Genomic DNA, 24,291 nt, shown 5'->3' with positions numbered 1-24,291 from the left:
CCTCCCTCTGGCACTGGGGGGGGGGGGTAGAGACCCACCCTGTGCTCTCCAATGTACACCACGAGGGTGGCCAGACTGAGACCATCTTTTGGAAGAGCTCCTGTGCTTGCTGACGCAACCAAAAATAGACAAGACACAGAACAAGGAAAGCAAGAGGATTCTTCTACTTGATTTTTTCTTTTAACCCAAAAATAGTACAATACTTTTTAGAAAGGTAGTTAATTACAATGTAACATCAGCATCCAACAATATTATGGCACTTGGTTGTTTTTTTAATATATAAATACCAACAGGTTAAACACACACACACACTCTTGGCTTATTCACCTAAACACAGTAAACTCTACCCCCCATGCAGGAAACCTGGAGCCACAGAACCGCAGGCCAGTCCATTTCCTGTACAATAGGGGGATGAGCAGTGGAGACACACCTCCTCCTCTCCCCATCATGAGAAGAGCTGCAGCATCAGCACATCCCACAGAGGCTGATGACTCTGCTCTGTCTGCAGGTGGAAGGTTGCTGAAGCCTCTCCCTGGCTTTGATCTGCTCTAGCCTGGGCAACAGACTGCCAAGGAGAAGGATCTGCCCGCCTGAAAGCTGGCCCAGCCAGCCCCTGCGACATCCCTCTCCCCAGCCTGTACTGGCACCCGCAGCCCACACAGGCTTCCTGAAAGGCAAAGCTGTCTCATTTCTGCACTTGGGACAAGTAGGAACGAGGCAGCTCTTGCCGACAGAGCCTGCTCATGCACACCTCCCATTCGGTCCACTGAGGTCTGCAGAAGAACCACCTCACTGGATGGGCCAATTGTGTTAAGCAACAACGCTCATGGGTGCCCTTTGAGTTAAACTACCTCAGGCAGCAGAATGTCACACCCTGGAAAGTTGCTTTCACACCATCCAGCAACATGGCTGAGCCTCTTTCCCTGTAAGGGCAACACAGAGATGAAGTGGCAGTTATGGAGGTGAGCCCTCAGTGATCTCCAGCCAGCCAGCCTGGAAACTCCTGAGCCACGTCCCTCCAGTAGGAGGGGGATGGCACACCCACTGCTGTGCCAACTAGCCTCAGGGTGAGTCCCCTTTCCCTGCAATCGGTTGCCAGCATTGCGTCACGCTGGTCTGGAGGGTCAGGAATCAGGGCCACTCTGTGCAGCCACCAAGGGACACCACATCTCGGCCTCCTCCCATGTTTACATCCAACTGAAATCAACAAGACAACAGGCCACGCCTAACGTGAGACTTGCTGATTTCCACAAGGCTTAAGTGCAACTCAATCACTGGAGATTGGAGCCCCAGCCCCTTGTGTGCAGCATCAGACGGTGCCCCATCCACAAATGGCCATGAGTTGCCCGGTACCCAGCACACTCCCATCATGCTTCCACCACCAGCCAGCCCAGCAGGCTTGCAAATGGGCGAGTGCCTTGTCCCCAGTGCTGCCCCCCCCCCCCACTTTGCAGCTTGCAATGGTTTGTTTCCTTGAGATACCTGGCATGCAGAAGAGGCCTCTCTGGGGCCAGTGAGAAGGGGGGAGGGGCTCCAACGACCACCGTGCTGAGCCCAGCCCACTTCTTAAAGAAGCCCAACCCCCAACCTCCATCAGCAAGGAGCAATCGCTCCCCACGCACAGTTTTGCTTTTCCCAGCGACTGGGTTTCTGACCCCAGCGTGAAGCCTCCAAACGGAGCCCTGCACTTTCCAGCTGCCACCCAGATGGGCAGCAGCTCAGGTGGAACTAGGTGCACAGCCAGGCCCCTGCTCCAGCACACTCTGCACACTTCCATGCTGCTCCAGCAAGCCACCCTCTCGCAACACAGAAAAATTCAGTTGCGCCAGGGGGAGAAGGAGAGAAACACCACCGGCAAACATAAAGGGTCTGCACTGGGTGAAACACGAGAGCTCTGCAACGCGCAGGCCCGTCACAAACACACTTGCTGACGTACCTAGAAGACGCCTGGGGCCAGAGAAAGTTCATTGATGGGATCCATCCCAGAGTGACCAGAGAGTCCCCAGTCACAGAGATGCGGGAGGCAGGTGGTGGGGGGAGCGACCGCTGCACTCTGAAGTCAGCCCAGGAGATTTGCTCCTGCCCAGGGGGCAGTCTCAGGAAACCCCCCAGACTGGCTGGCTGGCAGGGCCGGGTGTCCCTTCTGTGGTCCACCCGTCCCCTCGGGGCAGTGGTCTGCGCTGCTCGGTGGCCGAAGTGCATCAAAGTGCTGCACAAACACAGATTCTGAGTTTGGTGCTGTGTGTTCCAATGCATTCGCTTCAGAGTCCACAACTAGTGCTTGAGAGTGCAGGATACGACCCGAGGATTCCCCCCACCCATCAAGTCCTGCAAGAGCTGGTGATGCGGAGACTGGCTCCAGACGCGTGTTCCAAGCACACTCCCCCCAGCCCCCACAGTGGCAATACGGGCACAAAGTAAGGCAGTGGGTTACGTTAAGGGGGAGAGGGGAATCTTCCTTTTAGAAAAAACCATGCAAAAAAGAATAATACTGAGGTTCCTTTAAAAAACGGTAATGCACCACCTTAAATATTCCTGTAAAATGCACAAAGGGTTCCCGGGAGGGGCGACGTGCCCAAGCCCACCTTTGAGAGGGCACTGCCAAAGCCCCGTGCCGGAGGAGCTGGGGGGGCAGCCTCAGTTGCTGTTCTCTTTGGTTGTGATGGTGACCAGCTGCTTGGCGGCCTTGGCGATGTCGTAGGCGCACTGGATGACCTGCTGGGTGACCAGCTGGACGTCAGCCGTGGGGCAGGACTCTGGCGGGAGCGCCTTGGCACACTCGGAATGCAAGCGGTAGGCGCTGGAGGTCAGCAGCCGCAGCGAGGTGCGCACCAGCTCCGACCGGGGCTTCTGGAGGGGAAGCAAGGGAAAGGGGGCACTGAGGGGCAAGCGGTGCTGAGGGGGTGCAGCCAACACAGACCAGGCACTCTTTAGTTCAACACTCACATCCACACTTCCCCTTCCCGTTGGGATGGCATTAAAGGCGGCTGGCAGCGGAAAGCTAGAACATAACCTCAACAGACACACAACCAAAAAGCAGCACCTCAATAATGCCACATGCTTTATTCTGGTTCTTATTGTTCTTCTTAGAACACCAGACTAAAGGTGCAGGAAGTGGGGTCATGACATGACATGCGGTGGGGAGGACCAAAGCAAGCCCCCCCTTCCCATAACAACATAACTCTGGGTCACCCATTGACACTGATGGGCAGCAGGTTCAGCACAGGCAAATAAGGACTTCTTCACACAACTCAAAATTAATCTGTGGAACTCACTCCACAAGATGTGGTCACCAGGCTGGAGAGCTTTAAAGGGCAGGAGAGTCTGCCAGCCAGAATAACCACATTCAGAGGACTAGTTTCTTTCAATAACACTCCCCACCCCATACCCAAGAAGAGCCACTCACTTTTGGGAAGAGGGCGGCCATCTCTGTCACTGCCACGCGGATCCTTTCTGAGCAGGGTATGTAGCTACAAGGCAAGAGAGGCAGCGGATGATTCAATGACGGCAAAGCACACACCTCCCTGCCCTCCCCAGTGTGGCAAATGAGGGCGTTAGTTGCTCCAGGGGCAAGATATGTTAGAACAAGGGGAGTGACCACACACTGCCAGACCCCCCTACACGCCCAGCTGGTGACATCATAATTCCACAAGGCACCCACACAGGTATCTGTATAGTCACTTTGCCGAGGCAGCAGGTGGGATCAGGCAGGCCGGGAGGGGGGGGAACGGAACAGGACTCTGCTCCTGAGGCTGCCTCTCTTTGGAATGCTTTCACGATTGGGGGGAGGAAAGAAAATTTCCAAATGCAACTGTCCTTAAGCCCAGAATTCTCCATCTGGGTTTACATCCAATCAGAAGCAAAAACCTGCTCCTTCCCTATATGGGAGATCTCTTTGTATTAGACAAAGTGGCTACAGAAAAGCAAGTGAGCTTTTGGAGTTGCACAGAACACTCCAAGTTTGGAACAGACCAAAGGAACTGTCTCATGCGAGAGGCAAATGCATCTGCCCAGCTGGGCACGAGAGCAGGATCTCTGCCCCACTGTTCGCCACTCCCCCCAGCCTACAGCCCTCAGAGGATAACTGCTCTGCCCACAAAGGCTCCATTCCTAGCTATAGACAGTTGGGACTACAGCTGGACTACAACTGGGGAGAACAGAGCTCAAGCCTCCCTACCTGAGCACTGAAGCTCACTGGGTGATTTGGGCCAGTCACCCCCTCTCAGGCCAACCTGCCTTGCAGGGCTGTTGTCCACAAGGAGGATGGGACTAACCCCCGGTGCCACTCTCAGCTATCTGAAGTCCGGGATAATGCTTTGCAGAGCAGGGCCAGACCTTTCTGCCTTGAGGAAGAGAGGCAGGGAGGCTTCCCTTCAGAGCTGGTGCGGAGCACCGCCGGGGACTGTTCTGGACAAAGAGTGCCAAGGCACCTCACAGGTTCACGGGGATTTGGGTGTTCACCTCCCGGGCCGAGCCAAGGGCCAGGGACGCCTGCTGGCTGGCCAGAGTCAGGCACAGGTCACAGCAAGCTCTGGAGTTAGTGGTCACCACAGACACAGGCACCTTCCCCCCACCATCCATGGGCCAGGCTCCAAGCCCCTTTTCAAGCTCAAGCCACAAGCAAGCAGAGGACTCGGAAGGCAGAACCAAATGCAGGCAGACCAGCAATCACACACTGAGGGGGGGAACGATTATGCAGGAAAGTTGCCCAAGCCCTTGCATCAGAGGGTCGCACAAGGGCAGGGAGGCTTCCTATGCAACAGAACTCTGGATGCCAAGGCCTGGCATGTCAATGCGGGGTCTGGGTGGGGAGGGGGGGAGTCCAACTTGTTTCAATTTGCCCATAATGGCCAGGACCTGGGAGTTGGACTCTCCAAGTGGGTTTTGGAACACCTCCCCCTATCCTGGCTTATGCACCGAGGCGTAAAAACTCCTTGGGGCTGCGGCCAGAGGGCTCCTCCACCTCTCCCACACACAGGCTGGGACTGCCTTACGCGTACACACCAGTGGCTGATCTGGACACTGTGGGGATCCAAATGGAAGACCCCGGTGCCGACCCCTCCAGACAAGCCCCACCCCCAGGACTGACCCAGGACACCCAGCCACAGCCTTTCTTGCATAACCGCTGCGCCCCCCTCTGTCTGGGAGTGGGGGGGGCACACCAGAGAGAAAGAAAAAGGGCACGTTGCCTGGGAGGCAGGGGCAGAGGCCAGAGTACCAGGAGGCAGGCTCCTGCTGCCGGGGGCTCAGAGGCCGCAGGGAGGTTCGCTCAGCCCACGGAACCAGAGTACTGAAACAGCCCAGGCTGTGCCTGACGCGGGGCCCGCTGGCACGCCCGGCCAGCCTGGGTGCCCCATGGAAAGAAAACAGAAAACCAAGAGAGGTGTTTAAAGACAGCAAAGGAGCCGGTCCCAGCCCCAGAGTCTCGCAGAACCAGCAGGACAGAGGCAGCGCTGGCATCATCTGCACCTTCGCCAGCCAGAATGGGCCTGGGCAAGCCCCTGCCCCGCCACTCCTGCAAGCTCTGCCTCTCTGACCCCCCCCCCCAAACTGAACAAAATGGGACAACGGAGATGGCACGCTTCACGGGGACTGCATCACAGCAGTGTCAAGGACGTGCCACCAGGGATGCCACCCACACGTGCCTATGGGTGGCTGTGGGCGCCACCCAGTTGTCTAGAAACCGCAGTGCTCCTGAGGGCCAGGCCTCTTGCCGCACTGGGGGCCCCTGGGCTCCAGGAGCCAAGTCCTCCCAGCCCCTCCGCTCCCGTCTGGGCTCACCTGTCATGCTTGTTCTCCTGAGCTGCTCGCAGGAGCTCCTGGATGTTCTTGGTGATCTGCTCCGTCTTTCGAATGACGTCCTCTGTGCTGGGGAGGCTGGTGCTGGGGATAGCGTCAGGCTCCTTGCTCTCAGGGAGGACGGCTCTTTCTCCCTGTGGGAGGACGGCACTTCGCTGCCTCCCTTTCCTCTGGGATCTGTCCCCCAAATGCACACAAGAGACGAGTAAGGGGACCACTTGCCTGGCTGCCCCATCAGTGGCAACCCACAACCACCAGCAAGGCCGACAGGCAGGCAGGCAGGTCTGGGGGAAGGGATGCTTGCAAGGCTGGTCTTCCCACTCTCCTCCTCTTGGCAGGCCAACCACCTACTCAGCTGGCCCCGTCACCCACTGGGGCAGGAGAGCACCCACACCTCAGCGTGAGACTGCAGTCCTACCCCACAAGGCATCTGTAGTGAGTCAGCACACCCAGAGAAGGCAAGGATAAAGTCCTCGCATCGTTGGGGGCTGTGTGTATTGACCGCACTAGTGCAGCAGAGCTGCTGAGGGATGCATGCTGCTCTGCCGTGCCTGCCAAGTCCACATGGGCTGCACTCAACTTACAAGAAGCCTCGGGGGTGGGAGACGGCTGGAAGGAAGATGCTCTTGCCACACAGCAAGAGCTGAAAGGGACCAGCATCTTATAAGGAGGGCACAACCCAACCCCTCCCCCACACACGTACCCCGTCTCGTCCAGCTCCAGGGCAGGGACTGTATTGTCGTAGTCCCCGTCGGGCAAGCTGCTCTGCTTTTCCAGTTTGGATGTCTGGAAGGAGAAAGAGAGGGGAATCAGTCCTGCTCCCATGGGGCAGAATGGAAAAGACCCAGCCGGGGGGGGGGGGCAGCATCCCTTTGTCCTCGCTGCTGGGGCTTCTCCCCAGCACTAGAGACACATCAGGGCTCCCAAAACAATCTGAGGCTGATTCAGTGCTGCGTCCACCAGAAAATAACGTGGATGCTCTGGAGGTCGCCATCTCTTTTTGAGAGTGCCAACAGCTCTTAGCAAGAGAGAGAACTTCCCCACCAACCTCTGCTCCAAGCTGCCACCCCCCCAAGTTATTCCACCCTCAGCCATGGAAGCGGAACGGTTTGGAAACCAGCTCAAATCTGTTGCATAAAACACAGCAGAAAATAAAGCATTTTGGGGGAGCATCTTACGCCCCAGGCCAGCGGAAAACCTTATGCCCCAGGCCAGCTCTCTCATGCATGCAGTGTGGGGCAGTGCCGTTCAGAGAGAGGCGGGGGGGGACCAAACCAGCATGCAAGGCGCAGGTGTCCACACAGAAGACAAAGAGGTGGGATGAGAAGGCATCCCAATCTCCATGCAGAAAATCTGTACCATGCCTTTGTCGTCTGGCTAGCAGCAAGACGGGGAACCCTCACCTCACACACATGCACACAACCGCTGTCCTACACTTTCTTCTTTGCAAGATACACAATTTACACCTTGCCTTAAGTCCAAAAGAGCTTGTAACTGAGCTTACAATCGTAACTACACGCACACTGGCTTAGGTGATTGCCCAAAGTCCTACTCCAAGTGTCTCCAACAGTGGGAGCTCAGCAGGTGCAGAAAGCAGGGCCTGTTTGGACGTGAACCCTCTCCCCCCGCCCCGGAAGCTTGCCTGTGCCTTCTTTTTGACACTGTGCCACAACCTGGTTATTCTAGAAAGCCTTTGGGAAGAGTTGCCTGTGCCTGATCCTGCTCCAAGAATGGTGCTTCGTTGCGCGGAGCACAAACTGGCTGCGTTGTGCAGAACAGCAGCCCTTCTTTCAAAGCCTTGAGTGGACAGGCAGAGAATGCCCCTCTCCACTGCCCCGACTCTCCTCAAAGGACACCGAGGGGTTCGTTTTCAACTCAGTATCTCGCACTCCCAAGCAGCCTCTCTAGCGACCCTGAAGGCTGGACAAACATGTGCCTGCCCCCAGGTTGGATGAGTACGCCACTTTTCTGCCAAGGCAGCCAACCAAAATAGGGCCTATCTGGTTGCTTCTGGTCAACTGTCCCTCGCCATGTATAAGGAAGCCCCCCCCGGGGGCACAGCCAGGAATTCAGCCCACCCAGCGGAGCAGTGAGTGCAGAGGATGAAAGTTGTGCTCTGAGCAGGGGTCGATGGCCAAGCAGCTCCTGCTCGTCCCCTCTTGGGCCAGATGATGTGGAGCGAGAGGAAAAAGGAGTGTAGTGCCCCTCGTGGTGCAAAGAGAGGAGGGGGAACGTGGAGATGCAGCGCTGTAAGGTGTAGCTCCGTGGAGGGGAGGAAGGGTTGGCACAGCTCTGCCAGCAAGAAGAAGAGAAAACCTCTTCTGGGCAAGGAGTACTCCACCTTTCGTGTGTTTTTGTCTCTTGACCAGGAAAGTTCGGAGGGGAAGGAGGGCACAGACGAAGAAGAGCTGGTGGCCAACCCACTCTTCCCAATCTAAAATAAGGGAGAAAGTCAGACGCTCGGAGGGGAAGCACACACACGCCCCGCAGGGCCAGACACAAACTGCAGCTGTTCCGAGAGGTGGACACCTGCCTGGCAAGGAACATAAGATAAGGCAAACACCAGCAAGGCTTGGAATCCCCACACGACACGCCTGGGGCCAGCAGCAGTCACCCAGGGGCACTCAGGGCTTTGGGGGATAAAATACACTGAAATGGGAAGGCAGAGCTGGGCGGACCTCAATCTGGGGCACCAAAACACGTCCCTGACAGTGGGAGGAGGGGGAATTCCCCTGCTGATGCTGGTGGTCTGGATCTTGAAGCTCTTCTCCTCTTATAAAGGACCAGACAGGAAGTGCACATGGCCGGAGTGCCTTTCCCTCACCACAAAACAACGGCAGCCTGAGCTCATGCTCCTGAGAGTCAAAGTGTAGGATGTTTTTCTGGGGGTGTGGCAGGGCTCCCTCATATCCCCTCCTCCAGAAACTGCGCACCACCCACATCTCTCTCCACTCTCAGAAGACAGCCCAGAATTTGCTTCTCTTTTTGGAAAAAGTGGCACAAGCCCTTGCTGTCTCCCCTACACTTTAACCAAGGAATTAGTGCCTGGCTGCATTGCGTACAATGCTTTCAGCACTCAGGGCAAAACCCAGCAGAAGCAAAACACTCCGGATGGCCATCTGTGCCCAGCCAAACACTGTGGGATATTCTGCGCAGTCGCCTGGCAGAGGAAGCTCGGAGAAGCAGCTTGACGCCTGCTTAGCATGACCAAGCAAACCCTCTTGTGTGTTCTAATCAGCTTCCACTCCTTCCCTCGACTGTGCAGTGGGAGATCGAGCCTGGCATGCCGTGGAAAATGCCAGAGGAGCACGTCCACGGCTCACTCGTGTGGCCACAACCTCACTAACGCCTTCAAGAGGAATCGCAGGCTTGGACTGTGGCAACCACTTTGCTTTTGCAGTGAGCTGCAGAATCAACACCTGGTGATGATTCAAAGTGTCTTTTTTTGTCATGCTAACCAAATCAAGAGGCAGTCCCTGCGCAGGTGAGCAAGCTCTGCTGAAGACAGTGGAACTTACTTTGGAGTAAACAAGCAGAGGAGGCTGGCCAGGCCTTTGCTGACTGCCAAGCCTCTCGGGTGAGTCACACTACGGCCCAAGGACTTGCAGCCAGGCGCGTGGCGTCGGTGCAGCACCGGGAGGAGCTGCAGCAGCACCCAGCAGCAGCCACATTCAGCAACCAGCAGCTGTAGAAGAGGGAGCAGGGCGGGAAGGGAGGCAGAGAGGCAGCAAGGCGGCCACTGTACTCACATGGAGAGGGAAGGGCTGCAGCCGCGATGTGGCGTTCTCCTCAGGGTAGGAGACCTCGGCCAGCGGCAGGTAGGGCTTCTGCACCGATCCAGTCTCGTACATGGACATGGGCCTGCTGCTCCGGACTGAGGGCCGCCACTTTAAGGGCGAGTGGTTGCCGGCCTCCGTGTATTCAGAGCCTGTGGGCCCCTGGCAAGCGCTAGGCGTGGCTTGCCTTCGGAGGCTGGTGTTCTCGCTCTGCAGCGTCTGAAGCTGGAAGGAAACGTTCGGCAGTGGGGACTTGGGTTGTCACGAGTAAACCGCGAGCGTGGAGACACAGCAGTGGCAGTGCTCCTGTATCTTTAAGGCACCAACTAGCAGGGCGGCTATTTTGTTCTTTGGAAAGGGGCAGGATCTTCCGTTTGACCAACATCCTGCTCAGAACAAGCCGGTCACGTGTTCAGATCTGGCGCTTTGAGAAGCTCCCCAAGTGAGACTGCAAAGAGCCCAGGTGGGGTCCAGGATTCAACCACCCTTTCTGCCTGGTGCACAGACTGCTAAAGCAGCACACTTGCGCAGAGCCACTGACAGCACACACCAAGGGGGAGGGAAGCACAGAAGCACTGCAGCAGGAAGAGGAAACAAGCAAGAAAGCAGAGGCCAGGAGAAACGGAAGCATCGCAAAGGCACTCGGAGGGAGACTGATCCTCAACGCCCTCCCGGTGGCCAAGGGCAGGATTCCCCAGGACAAAGGCCAACAGTGCTCCTTGAACTCGCACTCAGGGCCTCCTGCAGCCTGCCCCTTTCCTGACATTTATTCAGAGGGGGAACATAGGAAATAGCCTTATGCTGAGACAAGGCTCCACCCAGGAAGCACCTCCAATTCCCTTAGGAAAGACACCTCCGGGGTGCTCAGAGACAAAGCCACTTCAGCCTGGCCTTGTCAGGGGCAGCTTTGCCATCCTCAGAAGCCCAGCAGCCCCACGTCCTTCGGCAGCAGCCTCGCAAGGGGCCAAGCAATGCTTCCATTTCCTGAGGCAGCTGCACTGAAGCAAGCCTTCAAAACCCCTCCCCATCAGCCTTCCTCGTGTGTCTGATGGACAGGAATAAGGTCACCGTGTCCTTTACAGGGGCTGCTGTGGTACCTTCTGGCATTCTTGTTGAAAATTGGCGGGGGGCGGGGGGTCAGGAGGGAGCAAACTCACATACACCCAGCCCAGTGGCACACTTGCCCAGTGTGAAGACCAGCATGCAGCGCTAACCCTAGAAGGGTCCCAAAAGCAGGCCCAGACCCATTTTGCAAGCTGTACAAGCAGAGCTGTGCTGGGGGCCTGTTGCTATGGCTCTTTCCACTGAACTGCAAGGCAGTGGCAACCTGTGGGGGGGGGTTTCAGGTGCTCTCCACCACATGTACAATGAAGGCTGCACCCCCTGCTTCTGCATGTTCAATGGAGCGCTGGCAAAGAGCAACAGTGGTTGCATGCAGTGGAGCGATTAAAGCCAGAACCAGGGTTCCCATGTGGTCCAGCCACAGAAGCCACGGGTCTGTCTCCCTCTCAGCCTAACCTGCTGCACAGGGCTGCTGTTAACACATGGGAGGTGGGAAGATTCACCTGCACCATCCTTGGAAGGACGGAGAGAATTTCAATACAATTCCTCAGGAGTGATTGTTCTTTCCAGGGTGTGGGGAAAGGCAGCACAGAACAAGCCCAAACAGACACCCCCCTTTGCAGGTGCTAAACAAACAAACAGCCTCCTGCTCAACACTACCTAGGAAAGCCATGGCTTGGCCCGGCTCCCAGTTCCAAGCCCAGCCTTTCCAACTACCATGCGGCAGGCGGATCACATACAGCTACAAAGCCAACAACTGAGAGTCATGCCTTTGGGGGGACAGAGGAGAGCCCTACAAAGGAAGCAGTGGATTTTGGGGGTTGCCAAGGCGGCTGCACCGGGGCCACTGGCCCTGATTCATCCGGATGCTCTCCTGAACAAGCCCAACTGACATGAACAGGAAACGGGCAAGAGCACGCCTGATCCGTCAGTGAGAGGGGACCATCCGGCACTCCACCCCAGCACTCCAATCTCTTGGGCCAGCCCCAACTGGTGGCCAGGAGACCCTGCTGGCCCTTTCCGTCCTGCCTGTGATGCTCTATGCACTCCTGCCTCCCTCCACGGGCCATTTCCAGGGGCAGGTGGGACTCGGCCCTTTCTCTCCTGCTTTTTCTCTCTCATGCTACCTTCTTCTGCGTGATCCTCAGCTCATCGCTCAAGTGGATGTTCACCTTCAATAGCTGCTGGATTTTTGCCTCCGAAGCCACCAGGGCGTTTTTCACCTGCAGGTATTCCTGGGCGGTGATGGGCCCATCCGACAAATCAGAATCCAGGCTCTGCAAAGGAAGACACCAAGTGCTTCTGCCTCCACAAAAAACTCTTAAAAGGGGGCAAGTGGATTTGCCCAGAGAATTCTGAAGTCCTTGGCAGCTTCTCAGTGCCACAAATCAGCCAGTCTCGACTCAGCACAACTGCCCAATTCACACTTGTGCAGAATAACCTCCAAAAAGCACAGTTTGGCTGGTGTTGTAGCCATTTGATGTTACCAAGTACATTCTTAGATGTGGAAAGTTTTCCAGGGGAAAAAAAACTACAGCAGTGGGAAATCACACCACTGGATAACAGGCAGACAAAAGGCCTTTGCGAATCTCTTTCCCAGTTGGATGCTCCAGGCACAGCTGCAGCACAGCAAACACTTCACGACCAAGGGAGGGGAGCTGCCAGGAGGCAGAAGGAGGGAGCCGACCAACCAGGCTTAGCCGCCGTCCACCCCACCCCACCCCCTCGGGGACCATCTGTGCAGGCTACCTTCTGCCGAGGCGCCTTGAGGGAGCTGGTCTCCAGATCTACCTCCTCGTCGGAGGCAACACTGTCATAGTCAGGCTGGTCATTGTCCTGACTCTCTGTACTGTGCTGGCTGTTGACTGCTTTCAAGATCAGCTCCACATTTTCTGAAGAGGCAAAGCAAAAAACACAGAAAAGAGGATTAGGCAGAGGCTTCCCCCATAACAATCCGCCCTGGGAGACCAGTGGGCATCTCCTCCAATGCTCCCCAGTGCAACTAGATTACAAATCAACCAGCAAAGCTGGTCATGCAGAAAGCGACTACACCTTTCTCCAGACAGCCCAGAGTTCTCTCCAACCAGCTCACCTGCCTGAGCAGCCCCAGGTCATTCAGATCCTGCAAAGGCCAAAGCCAGGACTAGAGCGGAGCCCAGAAACCAACTGGTAACCAACTAGGTTCCCCTATCTTGAGCCCAGTCAATAATAGTGTTTTGCGTTCGTGCAGCACTTTCAAGTCTTCAGGCTACGTTGAATGGATCATCTTGATGCCACCCTTGCAACTACCTTGTAAATCCAGTATTACTGCCCCCATATTGCAGATGAGGATGACTGAGGTTGAGAGGGTGTGGCCTGCCTAAGATCCCAACCAAGTGTGGCAGAGGGGAGATTCAAACCAGGAGATACCTGACCTGCAGCTCAGCCTCCATGCCACACCAGCCAAGACCCTCCAGGCTGCATTTGGAGCCTCTAACTGCTTCCAAACAGACTCATGGCAACTCAGAGGGCGGAGGTCCCGGCTCACAAATCACACCAAGATGCACCTTTGGCGCTCAGGACAGGATTCCCTTGCTGCCTCCGTTTGGCGTCCCCGAGGATGTCGATGACGAGAGTTGCAAACTCGTGAGCGTTGAACCGGGCCAGCTTCTGCCTCCCCTGAAAAGACAAAAGCAGCACAAGGGCCGAGAGGAGGAGAAGGCGGCATCTTGCAGAGAACAGCATCAGGTCAAGGCTGAGCGGGAGGAAGGCTGGCCCAAGTCCTCCTGGCGCCCGATGTAGTGGTGAAATGCTGCCCACCTCTTACTGGGGGTGCATCAGCCTTCACTCTTCCTGTCCACTCCTGAACAGGAAAGGCGAGAGGCTGCAGCCTGTGAACACAGCTGGACCCAGGACTGCCCTGCAATCCGAAACCTGTTACTGCTTCAGAGACTACATTCCGATTTGTATCACAGACGAATATCTGAATTCACTTGACTGAATTATGTAAATGTAAAAATAAAGCACATCTAAGAAAAAGAAAACCTCTCCCAGAACCCTGACTTTTGGCTCAAGGAGTCAGGACTCCGAAAGGCCTCAGAAGAAGTGTCAGGAGGCGTACCTGGTTCCTTGTTGAGGAGTACTCTGGATTTACAGGGAGGAAAGGAACGACCGTCGTCTCGGTGACCAGCGTGCTGTGGTTCTGCGTGGCCAGCCACACTGCAGAAGACAGAGGCAGCAGCCAGGCTGAGTCTCTGCAGCAGCTGAACCAAGCCTGCCTGCAGGGCATGTCTGAGGACTGGGCAGCCTCTGCCCCAAATCAAAAGGTGGCGAGCATTCCTTGGCCAGGAACACCTGGCACTCAACACATGCTCAGAGGAGTTTGCCAGCCAGGGATACTGCTTTCAGGCCTTGCTGGGGGCTTCACAGACCCATGTGGCTGAGGTGCTGGGATCCCCAGACTTTGGCCTCATCCTGCAAGGTCCATCATGCAGAGATGACCATTGGATCTGCCTTATGCTTTCGAAGACAACTCATTCCCTTTTAGTGCCTGAGCTTTGTGCCGCTTTCCCGGATTGTGGCCACCAACAATGTGGAAGAAGCCACGGCAAGAAGAAGCCAGCACCTTTTCCTGTGTGTCATGGGGGGGGACCACAGTGCATGCTTCTGCGCTGAACTCTGTGGGATGCAAAACTCTGCCCTTGCATGCTCCAGTCTACCCGTGGCACATACATTGGTCTTCCCGACAACCCTCCTCTGTGCGACACTCCTGCACTAGGAACCCACCTGCGTCTGTCTCCCGCCGGTCCACCTCGTCGTAGACATCCATGGCAAGTTCCTCAAACAAGTGATTGCTCAGCTGGCAGAAAGAGGGACACGCACTCAGATACAGGCAGCTCAGGACTAGACTGGTCAAGTTGTTGCCCCGTCTTAAGTTAAGCGGCCAACATTTCAAGACGTTTCCAAGTGAAGCCCTGACTTTGTTTGAACGGTTTGGCCACATGAAGCCGACAAGACTCAGGATCCCCCCTTAAGTGCTCACGTACTTCTGATTACTGGGAGGAAACCTCAACTTTGAAGATGTTTATACAACAAATAACGTAAACCATCCCATTCAGTGCAAGTCCATCTTGCTAGGCCAGATCCCAAGCTCTGGAAAAAGTTTCCATGTGAAATTTTCCAGGGAAGCAATCACAGTTAGGCGATCTTCCCACAGCCTCTCATCTTCCCACAGCTTCCGCCCCCCTGGCAAGGGGGGAGAGCTGACCTGCTGGCTTCAGAGTTCTCTGCATCTGGTGTTTATAAGCCTAAAAATAATGAGGCAGCCTGAGTCCCCAACGCTGTCAAGAGAGCCTTCCTTTCTCTCACACCCCTTCCCACCCCAGCCTTGGCTGCTACCGGGGCAGTCCAAGGGCAGGTTCACAGCATCGGGGGGGGGGGAGCGTGACTTACCGACTGAAGCTTCTTCTTGGCTGCCTTGGCCAGTTCCGACAAATCTAAACTGCTATGAAAATAAGAAGCTGTCACTGCACCTCGCTTCACAAGCAGGGCTGCCAGCAGCAGGAACCCAACACAAAGGCAGTGGCCCACGTCAATCCCACCCTTGCTCAGACTTCTCAGCGCCCAAAACCGGCTCCCAACACCGGGCTCAGCGATTCTGAGAGCTCCCCCCTCCCCTGCACGTGGCTCCACCTCTCCCTCAACCATCCTTCTCCGGTGGCCGTTCAAAGGCCGACACCCCTGAGGCCTGCAGAGCTGCTTAATCAAGCCCTGGGAGCCAATGCCTGGTCTGGCGACCCCAGCAGACCACAGGCTGCAGGGGCAGGTTGCCACATGAAGGTGGTCCTTGCAAGGCAGTGAGACCCGCCTCAAACCCCAAGCCAAACATGGGACCCACACGCAAGAGTCCAGTGGGCAAGAGAGCAGCCACGGGGCCAAGCATCGACTGCAGCCACCGGGGCATTTGCCCTTCCAGGCCAGCTGGGAGGGGAGGTCAAGAGCAGCATGGCAGTAGCGGACCTCAATTCTGAAAGGCAGAGGGAGATAGTGGGGCCCACTGAAGACTGGGGACTTTGGCAAGCCAGTGCTGGGATTCATCCCACCTGGGACCTCTACCCTGACACCTGCTCAGACCTTGCAGGCCTGGGACCTGAAACACGACAGCCACAAACAACATTCCCAGTCAATCTTTACAGAGCGCCCACAGCCTGCGTGGAGCTGCCCAGACTCCGCTTATGGAGTGCTCAGAGGTGAGGTCTTTGGCATTGCCAAACTCCGGAGTGCCGTGACGAAGCTGCACGGGGCCCCAATGACAGCCACGCAGTCACACAGCTGAGAGGGAATGCTGTGGAGGCAGCACTGCCACAACCCCCAAGGCTGGGACGTGACCCAGAGCCTTTCTAAGGGGCCAGTGGGCTACTCCCAGCCCAGCACAGAAAGCCTCAGTGGCCAACAGAGCACAGCGATAGCTTCTGAAAGGGACCCCAATGTCCTAAGGATGTCATTGCTCACTGCATTTGCTGGCGCTGTGAATCTCCACATCTGAATACTGAGAATACAGTCTCTTCAGCAGACTAATAGTTGCTGAAAGTTGCCCCAGACTTCATTCTGGCTGGAAGGCTGGCCTCCACACTGTAATAAGCCTATGCGCATTACTCAGGAATAAGCTCCCCTGAGGCCAAGAAGCCCGACTCCCAGGGGAGCCTGCACACCCCAGGCACACTTGCCAAGCACGTCGGGATACTTACAGCTGCCTGCACTCCCCGGGGACCGCAGCAGGGGGGAAAACACACAACTAGTTAAATGCACGCGTGCACTGGGCCTTCTGCACTGGCAGACTTCAAGCCCAACTGGTTCAGCTCTTAAGGCAGCTGACCCAAGGCAAGAGGGAGAGGCTGAAGAAGGGGCACCAGGCCGCAACCTGGGTGTGCCCCATTTCCAGCCAAGAAAATCAGACTTCCTTTTGCCTTTGGAACTGCCCGGTGCAAATGTCCTCCCTGCTTACTCAGCCATCTTACCTGTCTGCCATCTGAGGTATGATGAAATGCTGCCCTCCTTTGTGGTCTGAAACGGAAGGGTCAGAGAGAGCATTATGGGTTGGAGGAGGTTGATGCTGCAACACAACCCCCCTCCCCCATTCCCCCACCACTGAATTCACCAGAGCAGTCTCCAGTCAGCTAAGCAGGGTGGCCACAGCAGCCTGGTCAAGGGAACCACATCTTTGACGCATGCCCCTTGCATGACTAAAGCCTTCTCTCTCCAGCATTCAGAGGGCTGGAACTAGAGAGACCCCGGCTCAGAAGCACCCCCCAAACAATATGATCGGTGAGGCCAGTCATTTCCTCTCATCCTAGCCTGCCTCAGTGGGCTTGCAGTGGGACAGCTCCAAGATATGCGGTCCTGAGCTCCTAGGAGCAAACGTCAGAATAACTCAGCTCACAGCAATCCAAGTGGCAGAGAAATAAGTAATTTCAGGATGGAGCCCAGAAAGACTTCTCAGTGGCGGCACCCCATGACTGGGCTTTCTCCCTAGGGAGGCCCACCCAGCACCCATTTTGGTGTCCTCTTGGGTTGAGGAAACACACTTCAGCTTCCAAGGATTTTGATCTGCCTGAGCGTGGCTGTCGCTGTGTTTCATCAGTCTTCTGGCTGGACGTTCCAACTCCTCTAACCCCGACTCTTTGCCAGTTTCGTAAGTCTCCCTCCAAATGAAACCCAGAGCGAAAAACGAGTCAGACACGCAGCTTCTGCCTGCGCTTGGAAGCAGACGGACCCTGCGCTGTTGAGTGGCGAGTGACAGTGACGATGCATCAGCAGCCATCGCTCCACCGTCCTGCAGATGGAAGCCTCTGCATTGCACCAAGTCCAGCAGCACCAGATCGCCCCACTGCAGGGCGTGACGCCACCCCACTGGTTTTCACCAGGAAGGTAGTGGGGTGATGGCTTCCAAGGCAACATCAGCGTCACTCACTGCTTACTGTGGCCAAGAGCTCCAGAACTGCACCACTGCGGAGCACCAACTGGGATCCCCGCGACCAATACGCAAACCTGCCCTGGGCCGGGTCTCCACACAGCACGCTGCCCACTGAAGCCCTTCCAGACGAGAAGGGGCATGCCTGGGCATTCCCACAAATCCGTCCCTCACGCCCTGGGCTCTCCAGCACTGCACTGTGCTGGACGCTCACCGGGTTTCCTGCCACACAGATAGAAGGCCAGCCTGTCTGTGAGCTCGTACTGCATCTCCACCAGGCGTTCCGCCAGCTCGTGATGCCCTCCTTGTCTGTGGGGGAAAAGGGGTGGAGAATCATTCCATTGCAGCCCACTGCAGAGAGGCCGGGGGGGCAAGAGCGGTGGCCGGGAGGAATCCAAGCCACAGTGGGTTCAAAAGAGCTTCACATGGAAGCAAGACAGCAGCCAGCACAGCTGCGCACCACCTTGCACCCATCAAGAGATGTACAGCAGCAGCTGGCCTGGCCTGGAGCTTCCAGGTGGCTCTGAAGAGCAGCACCACGTCTGGGCAAGCCACGACATTAGTAACCTCGCTGACCAGAAGCAGATTAAGTTTTCGTGAAGGGACCTTCTGTTCCTGTGGCCGCTGCGTGGGGGATCTTCAAATCCAGGTTCTCTAGGTGAAAAAAGGCTGGAGGGCGACCACTCCAGCTGCCCCCTGCAAGCCCCACCCATGGCCACCAGTCCCCTTTTGGTGCTTTTGGTGCTGCAAAAGCTATTTGTGCACCATGTGCAATTCAACACTGCCCTCCAGGTCACCACAAGAGAGACTGATTACAGACAGAGAAGAGAATTAAATAATCCCCCCCCCCCGAGAATTTGCAAGCTGCTCACTTTGCATAATCGATTGGCGTCTTCCCACTGGAGTCCTGTGTGCCAGGATCGGCTCCGTACACCGCCAGCAATTCCGCCTGCAAAATCTGACCGGTCTTGGCAGCCACATGCAGTGGGGTGTTTCCCTTCTCCTATAAGAGGAGGTGATCAGTGTTGGTGAGGGGGGGCACCACCTGTGAGCTCCACACGGGGCTCTGCAAACTCTCGCGCCAAGCGAATAACAGGCGGAGCTCTTACGGGGTGGAAGAAGTTGGCCTGCGCACCCAGGGACAGCAGCCGCAAACAGGTTTCCAGGTTCCCAGTCCGCACGCTGGAATGGAGTTGCTGAAACCAAGGAGAGGAGAGTGTGGAGCCAGGGGGCCTTGGCTGCACCTCCCTCATTACAACTGAGAAACCTCACCCAGTGCACCCACCTGGTTCTTTTCACAATCCCCCACACCAGTCAGAGGCAGCTGGATCGGCTGCCACCCGGGACGGCGTGACCCCTTCAACCTCTGAGTCCTAGGGTCTCGCTTACCCACAGCCTTCCAGCTGCTGGAACCCAAGGTGCCCCTGCCTGGCAACAAGGGTTTCCCTTCCTGAAGCCCCCAGACAAGACAAATCAAGTGGCCTGGGTGCCCTTCCTCAGGGAGAAGCCAGCGACTATCAGGACCCAGTAGACACAAGTGATAGCTGCTTTGCCCGCACCCGTGACACAGGGATGAAGACTGCCGGCACAGGCCAGAGTCCAATGGGTGGCCCGCTGTGAAGCTGAACTAGGTGCAAGTGCACACTTACAGGCTTTGAGAGTGCCTATGACCTGCCCCAAGGAAGCTTCTCACCTTACTGAGGTCTTTGGCGGTCACACTGTCATCATCCCGGCAAGGCAGGCGATGAACAAAGGCCAGCATCTGATACTTCGCCCGGATAAATTCAGCTTTGTTGGGGCTGTAAGAAGGTCCAAAGACAAGGGGCTGCAGCACAAGGCCTTCCACAAAGGCATCAAGGTGGGTTACAAGCAAGACCGGCTTCCCCAGACAGTGGAAGAAGCAACAGTGCAGCAGCTGCGAAGGGTCCAAGTCCAGCCATTTGTGGAACAGAGGAGTGCTCGGCCAGGAAAGTGGGTTCAGCTTGTGGGAAAAGCCTCAAATAAAGGCTAGGGACAGAGGTTCCTGGGCCAGTAGGGGGGCTGGGAAGCCACGTGGGCAGAGGGTCCAGGAGGAGATGGAGGGTCCATCATAAAGGAAGCCTAGAGCAGGGGATTTCGTGCTTTCCCAGAGACAGGCTGTAATTCTGGAGACCCCTTTCCAGGCAGAACTTGGGAGATTTCACTTCTGAGACTGCAGTAGGGAAAGCTGATCAGGCAGCCCTTAATACTCCCTCCTCCATGTCCCAACAGCTCTGAAAAGTCTCACAGCTTTAAGCCACATCTGCCACCAAGATCATTCTACTCGAGAGGCGAGATCAGGTTCGCCTGCATCTGTCGCTGCCCTTGTCACGGTGTGTTAAAGACAGCCGTGCTCCTGCCTCCAGGGCCCCAGGGAAACAGAGACAATGACCCAATGGTTCCCCTTACTGCACTTTGTCCTGGGGGCTTGCTTTGCGCCTTCCACTCATGACCGATGCAGGGTCCAGCAGCGAATGTTCCCAAATGGAGTTTGCGCCATTATTGTACAAGGTCTCCACCATCTGCAAAAACAAAACCCAGAGGCCGTGACCAACATGCTCGGAGCCTGGGGTTTCCTGCTGCCCAGTCACTTAACTGAGCAACAGTTCTGAACACGCAAAAGCCTATGACTTTAAGAAGAGAGCAGATTTCAGTAATGGGGTGAAAGAAAGAAAGAAATGAAGCAGATTTAAGTACAAAATTGTCTGCATCTGCAGACATCTGCAGCGATGCTCTCGATGTCTAGCCTGCAGAAGGAGAAACTGAGGTTTCAAATGTGAGAAAATCCCTCCATGTGACGAGCCGGAGTGCCACTCCACTCCAGCCCAGGCACCCCAGATCCAGTTCCATCTCTTTCTGAAAGGACGGTATCCAAGTCTGCCTTTCAGAAACAGGCGGGTGCTCTTTCCACTCAGCACCGGTTCCAGCATTTCTGTGGGGGGGAAGTGGCTTGGAGAGTCCTCCTGGCCACACAGAAAAACCACCCAATCAATCAGCGACAATAGAGGACAAGTTCCCAGAGCCCTCTCCTCCCACTTTCCTGGCTAGCCTCTTTCAGGACAGGAATCTAATTAGGTTAGTGTTTTGCAGGGCCTGAAAAACCCTTGGAGGGACACTATTTTTAAAGCATCGCCCTGTAGATTACTGGCTGCAGGGCAAAGGGGCAGCCTGCCCTGTCCTTTTCTGCACTGCATCTCTGTCTTGCTGCTTCTCCACCACTTTTCTCTGCCCTCCTGGGACGGGCAGAACCATTTTGAAGAATCAAGGCAAGGGCTATTTATAGCACAACCCAGCTCCATGGGCACTCCTGGCTACACCTGGCAGACTGAAAGCCCCCAAATGCACCAAACCCTCCTTTTGGGCTGAAGGATGCAGGGGGTATAGAATCATTTATGACACCCAGCACTGCTGGTCTTCTCCTTCAGGAACCCTTTACATACTTCCAATAAACCCAAAGGCATCACAGAACATGGTTTGAAATACCACTGTAGAGAACTCCAGGAAGGAATTAACCCAAACAATGCCATCCGTATACCTGCAACTTACAAAACAGAATGGGCAAGGCCCTGCCCCAAGGAATCTACAGTCTACAGTTTACCACTGGGGACACAATGGAGGCGGGAAAGGGAAACGGGAGGTGCGCATGCAACTGTTTCTGTGACTTTGGCTTTGACACAATAGGATAATGGGAACACAGGCCACTTGGGAGTTTCAGGGCCTTCCCTCCAGCAGAACATCCATGCAGGCACACTCAAGAACGGGCTGCACACTGGAAGAAAACATGGTCAGCTGCAGCTGACACTGCAACAGGCTGCCCAGGCACAGCGCCTAACTAAAATCAGGACTTGTGCAGCTGTCTGTCAGTCACCTGTGTCAGGTAGGCAAACACACCCCACCCCGCAGCAAACCTGGCTCTTCTGGGTCAGGGAAGGTGTTTGGCAGGAGGGATAGCAGCTTCCCACCCAACAAGGGTGAGGTGGGGTGAGATGGAACGGAACAGCTGGACTCTGGTTACCTGCAGCAGCGTTGGGGGCCACGGAGTGTGCTTGAGGTGCCTGACTTGGGAGATGTGCCGGCCCAGGCTCCGGTGGATGCTGCAGCACTCATCGCAGATCAAGACCCCTCTGTTGACAGATGCCCAGGATGGATCTGGAAGAGAAAGCTGGGTCTGGAACTTGGGTCCGAAAGAAAGTCAGGGGGTCAAGACCCAGAAAGTTGGGTCAGGTGTCATGGGTCTGGAAAAGAAAGACCCCTTCAGTGCAGCAAGCAGAAGGTGCCGGAGCATGGTTGCAGCCACTAGCAGCCAGGATTCCTAGCTGGCCAGCCCACCACGCTCCTGGGCAGCCCATCACTGCAAGGCAGCCAGCACAGCTTCCACCCACAGCAGGCTTGCTCCGTTTTAGGTCTACTTTCTCAATTTTAAACGCCCATCTGCACATTACTGCAGTCAGGAAGGAAAACAGGATCTCTGCTGCCTGCTGGGGACACTCTCTGAAGCGAGACTTCAGGAGCATGGGGGGGGGTGTCACTCAAAACAGGAAGCATGACAAATAACAAGACAAGGTTCTTCACAGGCGCAGGGTGAAGCAAGGCAAAACGGGAAGCTAACTGGCAAGGCAGGAGGGGCCTGGAGGTGAAGCCGGAAGAAAACATCCTCTGAGTGACACTGGTGGTGGTGGGGTGGGGACGGAGCACTTCACCGCAGAAGGTGCGCTGTCATTTCACAAGGAACAGCAGGGAGGAAAGATCAGGGTCCCAGAAGGGGCTGAAGCATCTAACTTGAGGGAGGGGGAAGCCCCAACACAACACACTCTTGTCTGCTCGCATTTACCATAGGGGTGTGTGTGTGTGTGCGCGTGTGCATGTATGAGGCAAGACTGCTGAAAAGCCACAAACTCCTGTTTCCGCAGAAAGAGGAGACCAACCAGGGTACCACACGCTTCAAGTCAACCCAACAAGGGCTCCACCCTCCAAACCACTTGTTTGCAAGAAGTGCTGTACCAGGAGGGAGGGATGGGCAGCAGGCCAGGCACCTCTGCCCCCAAAGGTCTCCCATGGGATAGCTCTGCTCAAAATGTTTCTGAGTTGTAAGGAAGAAAGAATCCCCCGGGGGCTGAATATCTCAACTCAGACAACGCAGTCTCCGGCTTGCTGGCACACGCAACGTCAGAAGGCAATGCGCAGCAGGGGGCCAGAGCACTGAGTTCTGCTTCCCATGGGTTCGCTTGCTGCAAGCCTTACAACAATCCTGACATCGTGACATCACTGCCCCCAGCACTGGGGCTTCTAGTTATGCCCACAGCACCTCCTCTGCTCTGCCCTGCTCCTATGGTGACTTGGAACACTGCAGAGTGCCCCGGGCAGTGATGTCACGGTGCCTAGCACAGCAATGTCATGATGTCACTGTGATGTCACTTCTGGGTTCTCCCTGGAGGAGGCGGCCCCGGTGGCTTTGCAGCCCCCCCATTCCTTGTCCTGTGAAGGCTCCCCTTTCGGGGGGGGGGTCAAAGCTGCCAGCGCTGTCTCCTCCAGGGAGAACCTGGAAGTGACTGCCTTGCACGCTGAACCCCCCCTGAACTAGGCTGCAGCCTAGTGACACCCCTGGTGGTGGGCAGGGGCTGCCTCCCCCCCCCCCGGGTGACCTGCAGAAAAGTTGCCTTGGGACCACCGCTGCAGCACCTGCCACCTGCGAGGAGCTCAGTGGAGGTGACTTCTGCAAGCCGCTTCCTGTGTGGGGCTCTGCCTCGGGCGGCAGGGAGAGCCCGGAAAGAGTCCGCTCCTCCACTGCCGGGCCCTCCTCGGACTGGTACTCGGGGGGGGGGAGCTCAGACCCCCACCCCACTCCCAAAGCCGCACCTGGGGAGGCGAGGGAGGGAAGTCTGGGGGTGCTCCACCCCCCAAGGGACAGGGAGGCGGCTCCCGGCGCCACCTTCCTCGTGGGGCGCTCTGCACATGCTCTGGGGCACCCTCCCCATTCCCAAAGCTGCACCCCAGTCCAAAAGCGTCTGGGGGGCCAGGGAGGCTCGGGGGCAGCCCCCCCACAGGGCAGGCAAGGGGCTCGCGGCCTCCAGAGGCTCCTTCCCTGCCGGGGCGCTCTGTACATGCTCAGGGGCGCTCCTGGACGCCTGGGTCCTCCCAGCGCCCTCCGGCTCTTACCAGGAGCGCTGCAGTCCGCGCACACCTCGCTGCTCCGCAGCCGCTTCGACATGGCCGGCCGGGGGTCCCGGGTCGTCGCCGCCGCGGCTAACGGGTCCCTCGTAGCCGCAGCAGCGCCGCCAGTCACGGAGCAGCGGCCCTGCGCATGCGCACGCCAACAGCGCGCCTCCTCCGGCACAGCGACGCCATTCGCCCGACGGCGCCCCACGCACGTGACGTTCCGCCCGCCGCCCCGCCCCCGCCGCTTGGGCGGCCATCTTGGCTCCTGGCGAAGCGGTGGCGGGCGCCGCCATCTTGGTTCCCCGAGGGGGAAATGCCCTTTTCCAAAATGGCGGCTGCCCTCAGGCCAGGCCAGTGTTGACAACGTGCAGTCTGCAGCCATGGTGGCTGCCTGCGGCTTGGGGTGGTTCGTGCACAGGGTGCTTTACATGCTGCTGGCCGTGGGCCTCTGCAGGCAGAGCGACACTGGCGGCCCTCCATTCTGGGCCACGGTCCTCAGAGGCTCCGCTGAACCGAGGCGGGCCGAGCCGC

General features: G+C 56.7%; 1 protein-coding gene across 5 annotated transcripts; it reads right to left on the bottom strand.

Moving 5' to 3' along the window:
- Positions 1-166: 166 nt before the first annotated feature.
- Positions 167-23,920, bottom strand: GIT2 (GIT ArfGAP 2). 5 transcript variants are annotated; one of them, XM_066609609.1, is made up of 21 exons: positions 23,761-23,920; positions 21,620-21,753; positions 20,014-20,126; positions 19,280-19,385; positions 18,696-18,782; positions 18,459-18,589; positions 17,801-17,895; positions 16,634-16,679; positions 15,069-15,120; positions 14,403-14,475; positions 13,738-13,835; positions 13,184-13,295; positions 12,387-12,529; positions 11,765-11,914; positions 9,549-9,800; positions 8,141-8,233; positions 6,503-6,585; positions 5,782-5,976; positions 5,190-5,344; positions 3,407-3,470; positions 2,762-2,850 (listed from the first exon to the last, which is right to left on the bottom strand). In XM_066609609.1, the coding sequence occupies exons 1-20, from the start codon at positions 23,810-23,812 to the stop codon at positions 3,433-3,435; spliced, it is 2,208 nt and encodes a 735-aa protein (XP_066465706.1). In that variant the 5' UTR covers positions 23,813-23,920; the 3' UTR covers positions 2,762-2,850; positions 3,407-3,432. The 5 variants fall into 5 exon arrangements, with proteins under 5 accessions (XP_066465703.1, XP_066465705.1, XP_066465704.1 ...); XM_066609606.1 differs by lacking the exon at positions 5,190-5,344 and having other exon boundaries at positions 167-2,850; XM_066609608.1 differs by lacking the exon at positions 5,190-5,344 and having other exon boundaries at positions 167-2,850; positions 11,810-11,914.
- Positions 23,921-24,291: the final 371 nt, after the last annotated feature.

This window comes from Tiliqua scincoides, chromosome 14 (genome assembly GCF_035046505.1).
Source record: "Tiliqua scincoides isolate rTilSci1 chromosome 14, rTilSci1.hap2, whole genome shotgun sequence".
Taxonomy (NCBI): domain Eukaryota; kingdom Metazoa; phylum Chordata; class Lepidosauria; order Squamata; family Scincidae; genus Tiliqua; species Tiliqua scincoides.
This window is presented reverse-complemented; position numbering and strand designations above follow the sequence as displayed.

Bases quoted from the DNA above. Each gene is read 5' to 3' on its own strand.
- GIT2 (XM_066609606.1), bottom strand. From the start codon at position 23,812: ATGTCGAAGCGGCTGCGGAGCAGCGAGGTGTGCGCGGACTGCAGCGCT. The intron at 13,836-14,402 runs GTGGGTTCCTAG...TGTCTTCTGCAG, and splicing joins CCGGCGGGAGACAGACGCAG to TGTGGCTGGCCACGCAGAAC. The intron at 6,586-8,140 runs GTGGAGTACTCC...TTCTCCTTCCAG, and splicing joins GAGACAAAAACACACGAAAG to ACATCCAAACTGGAAAAGCA.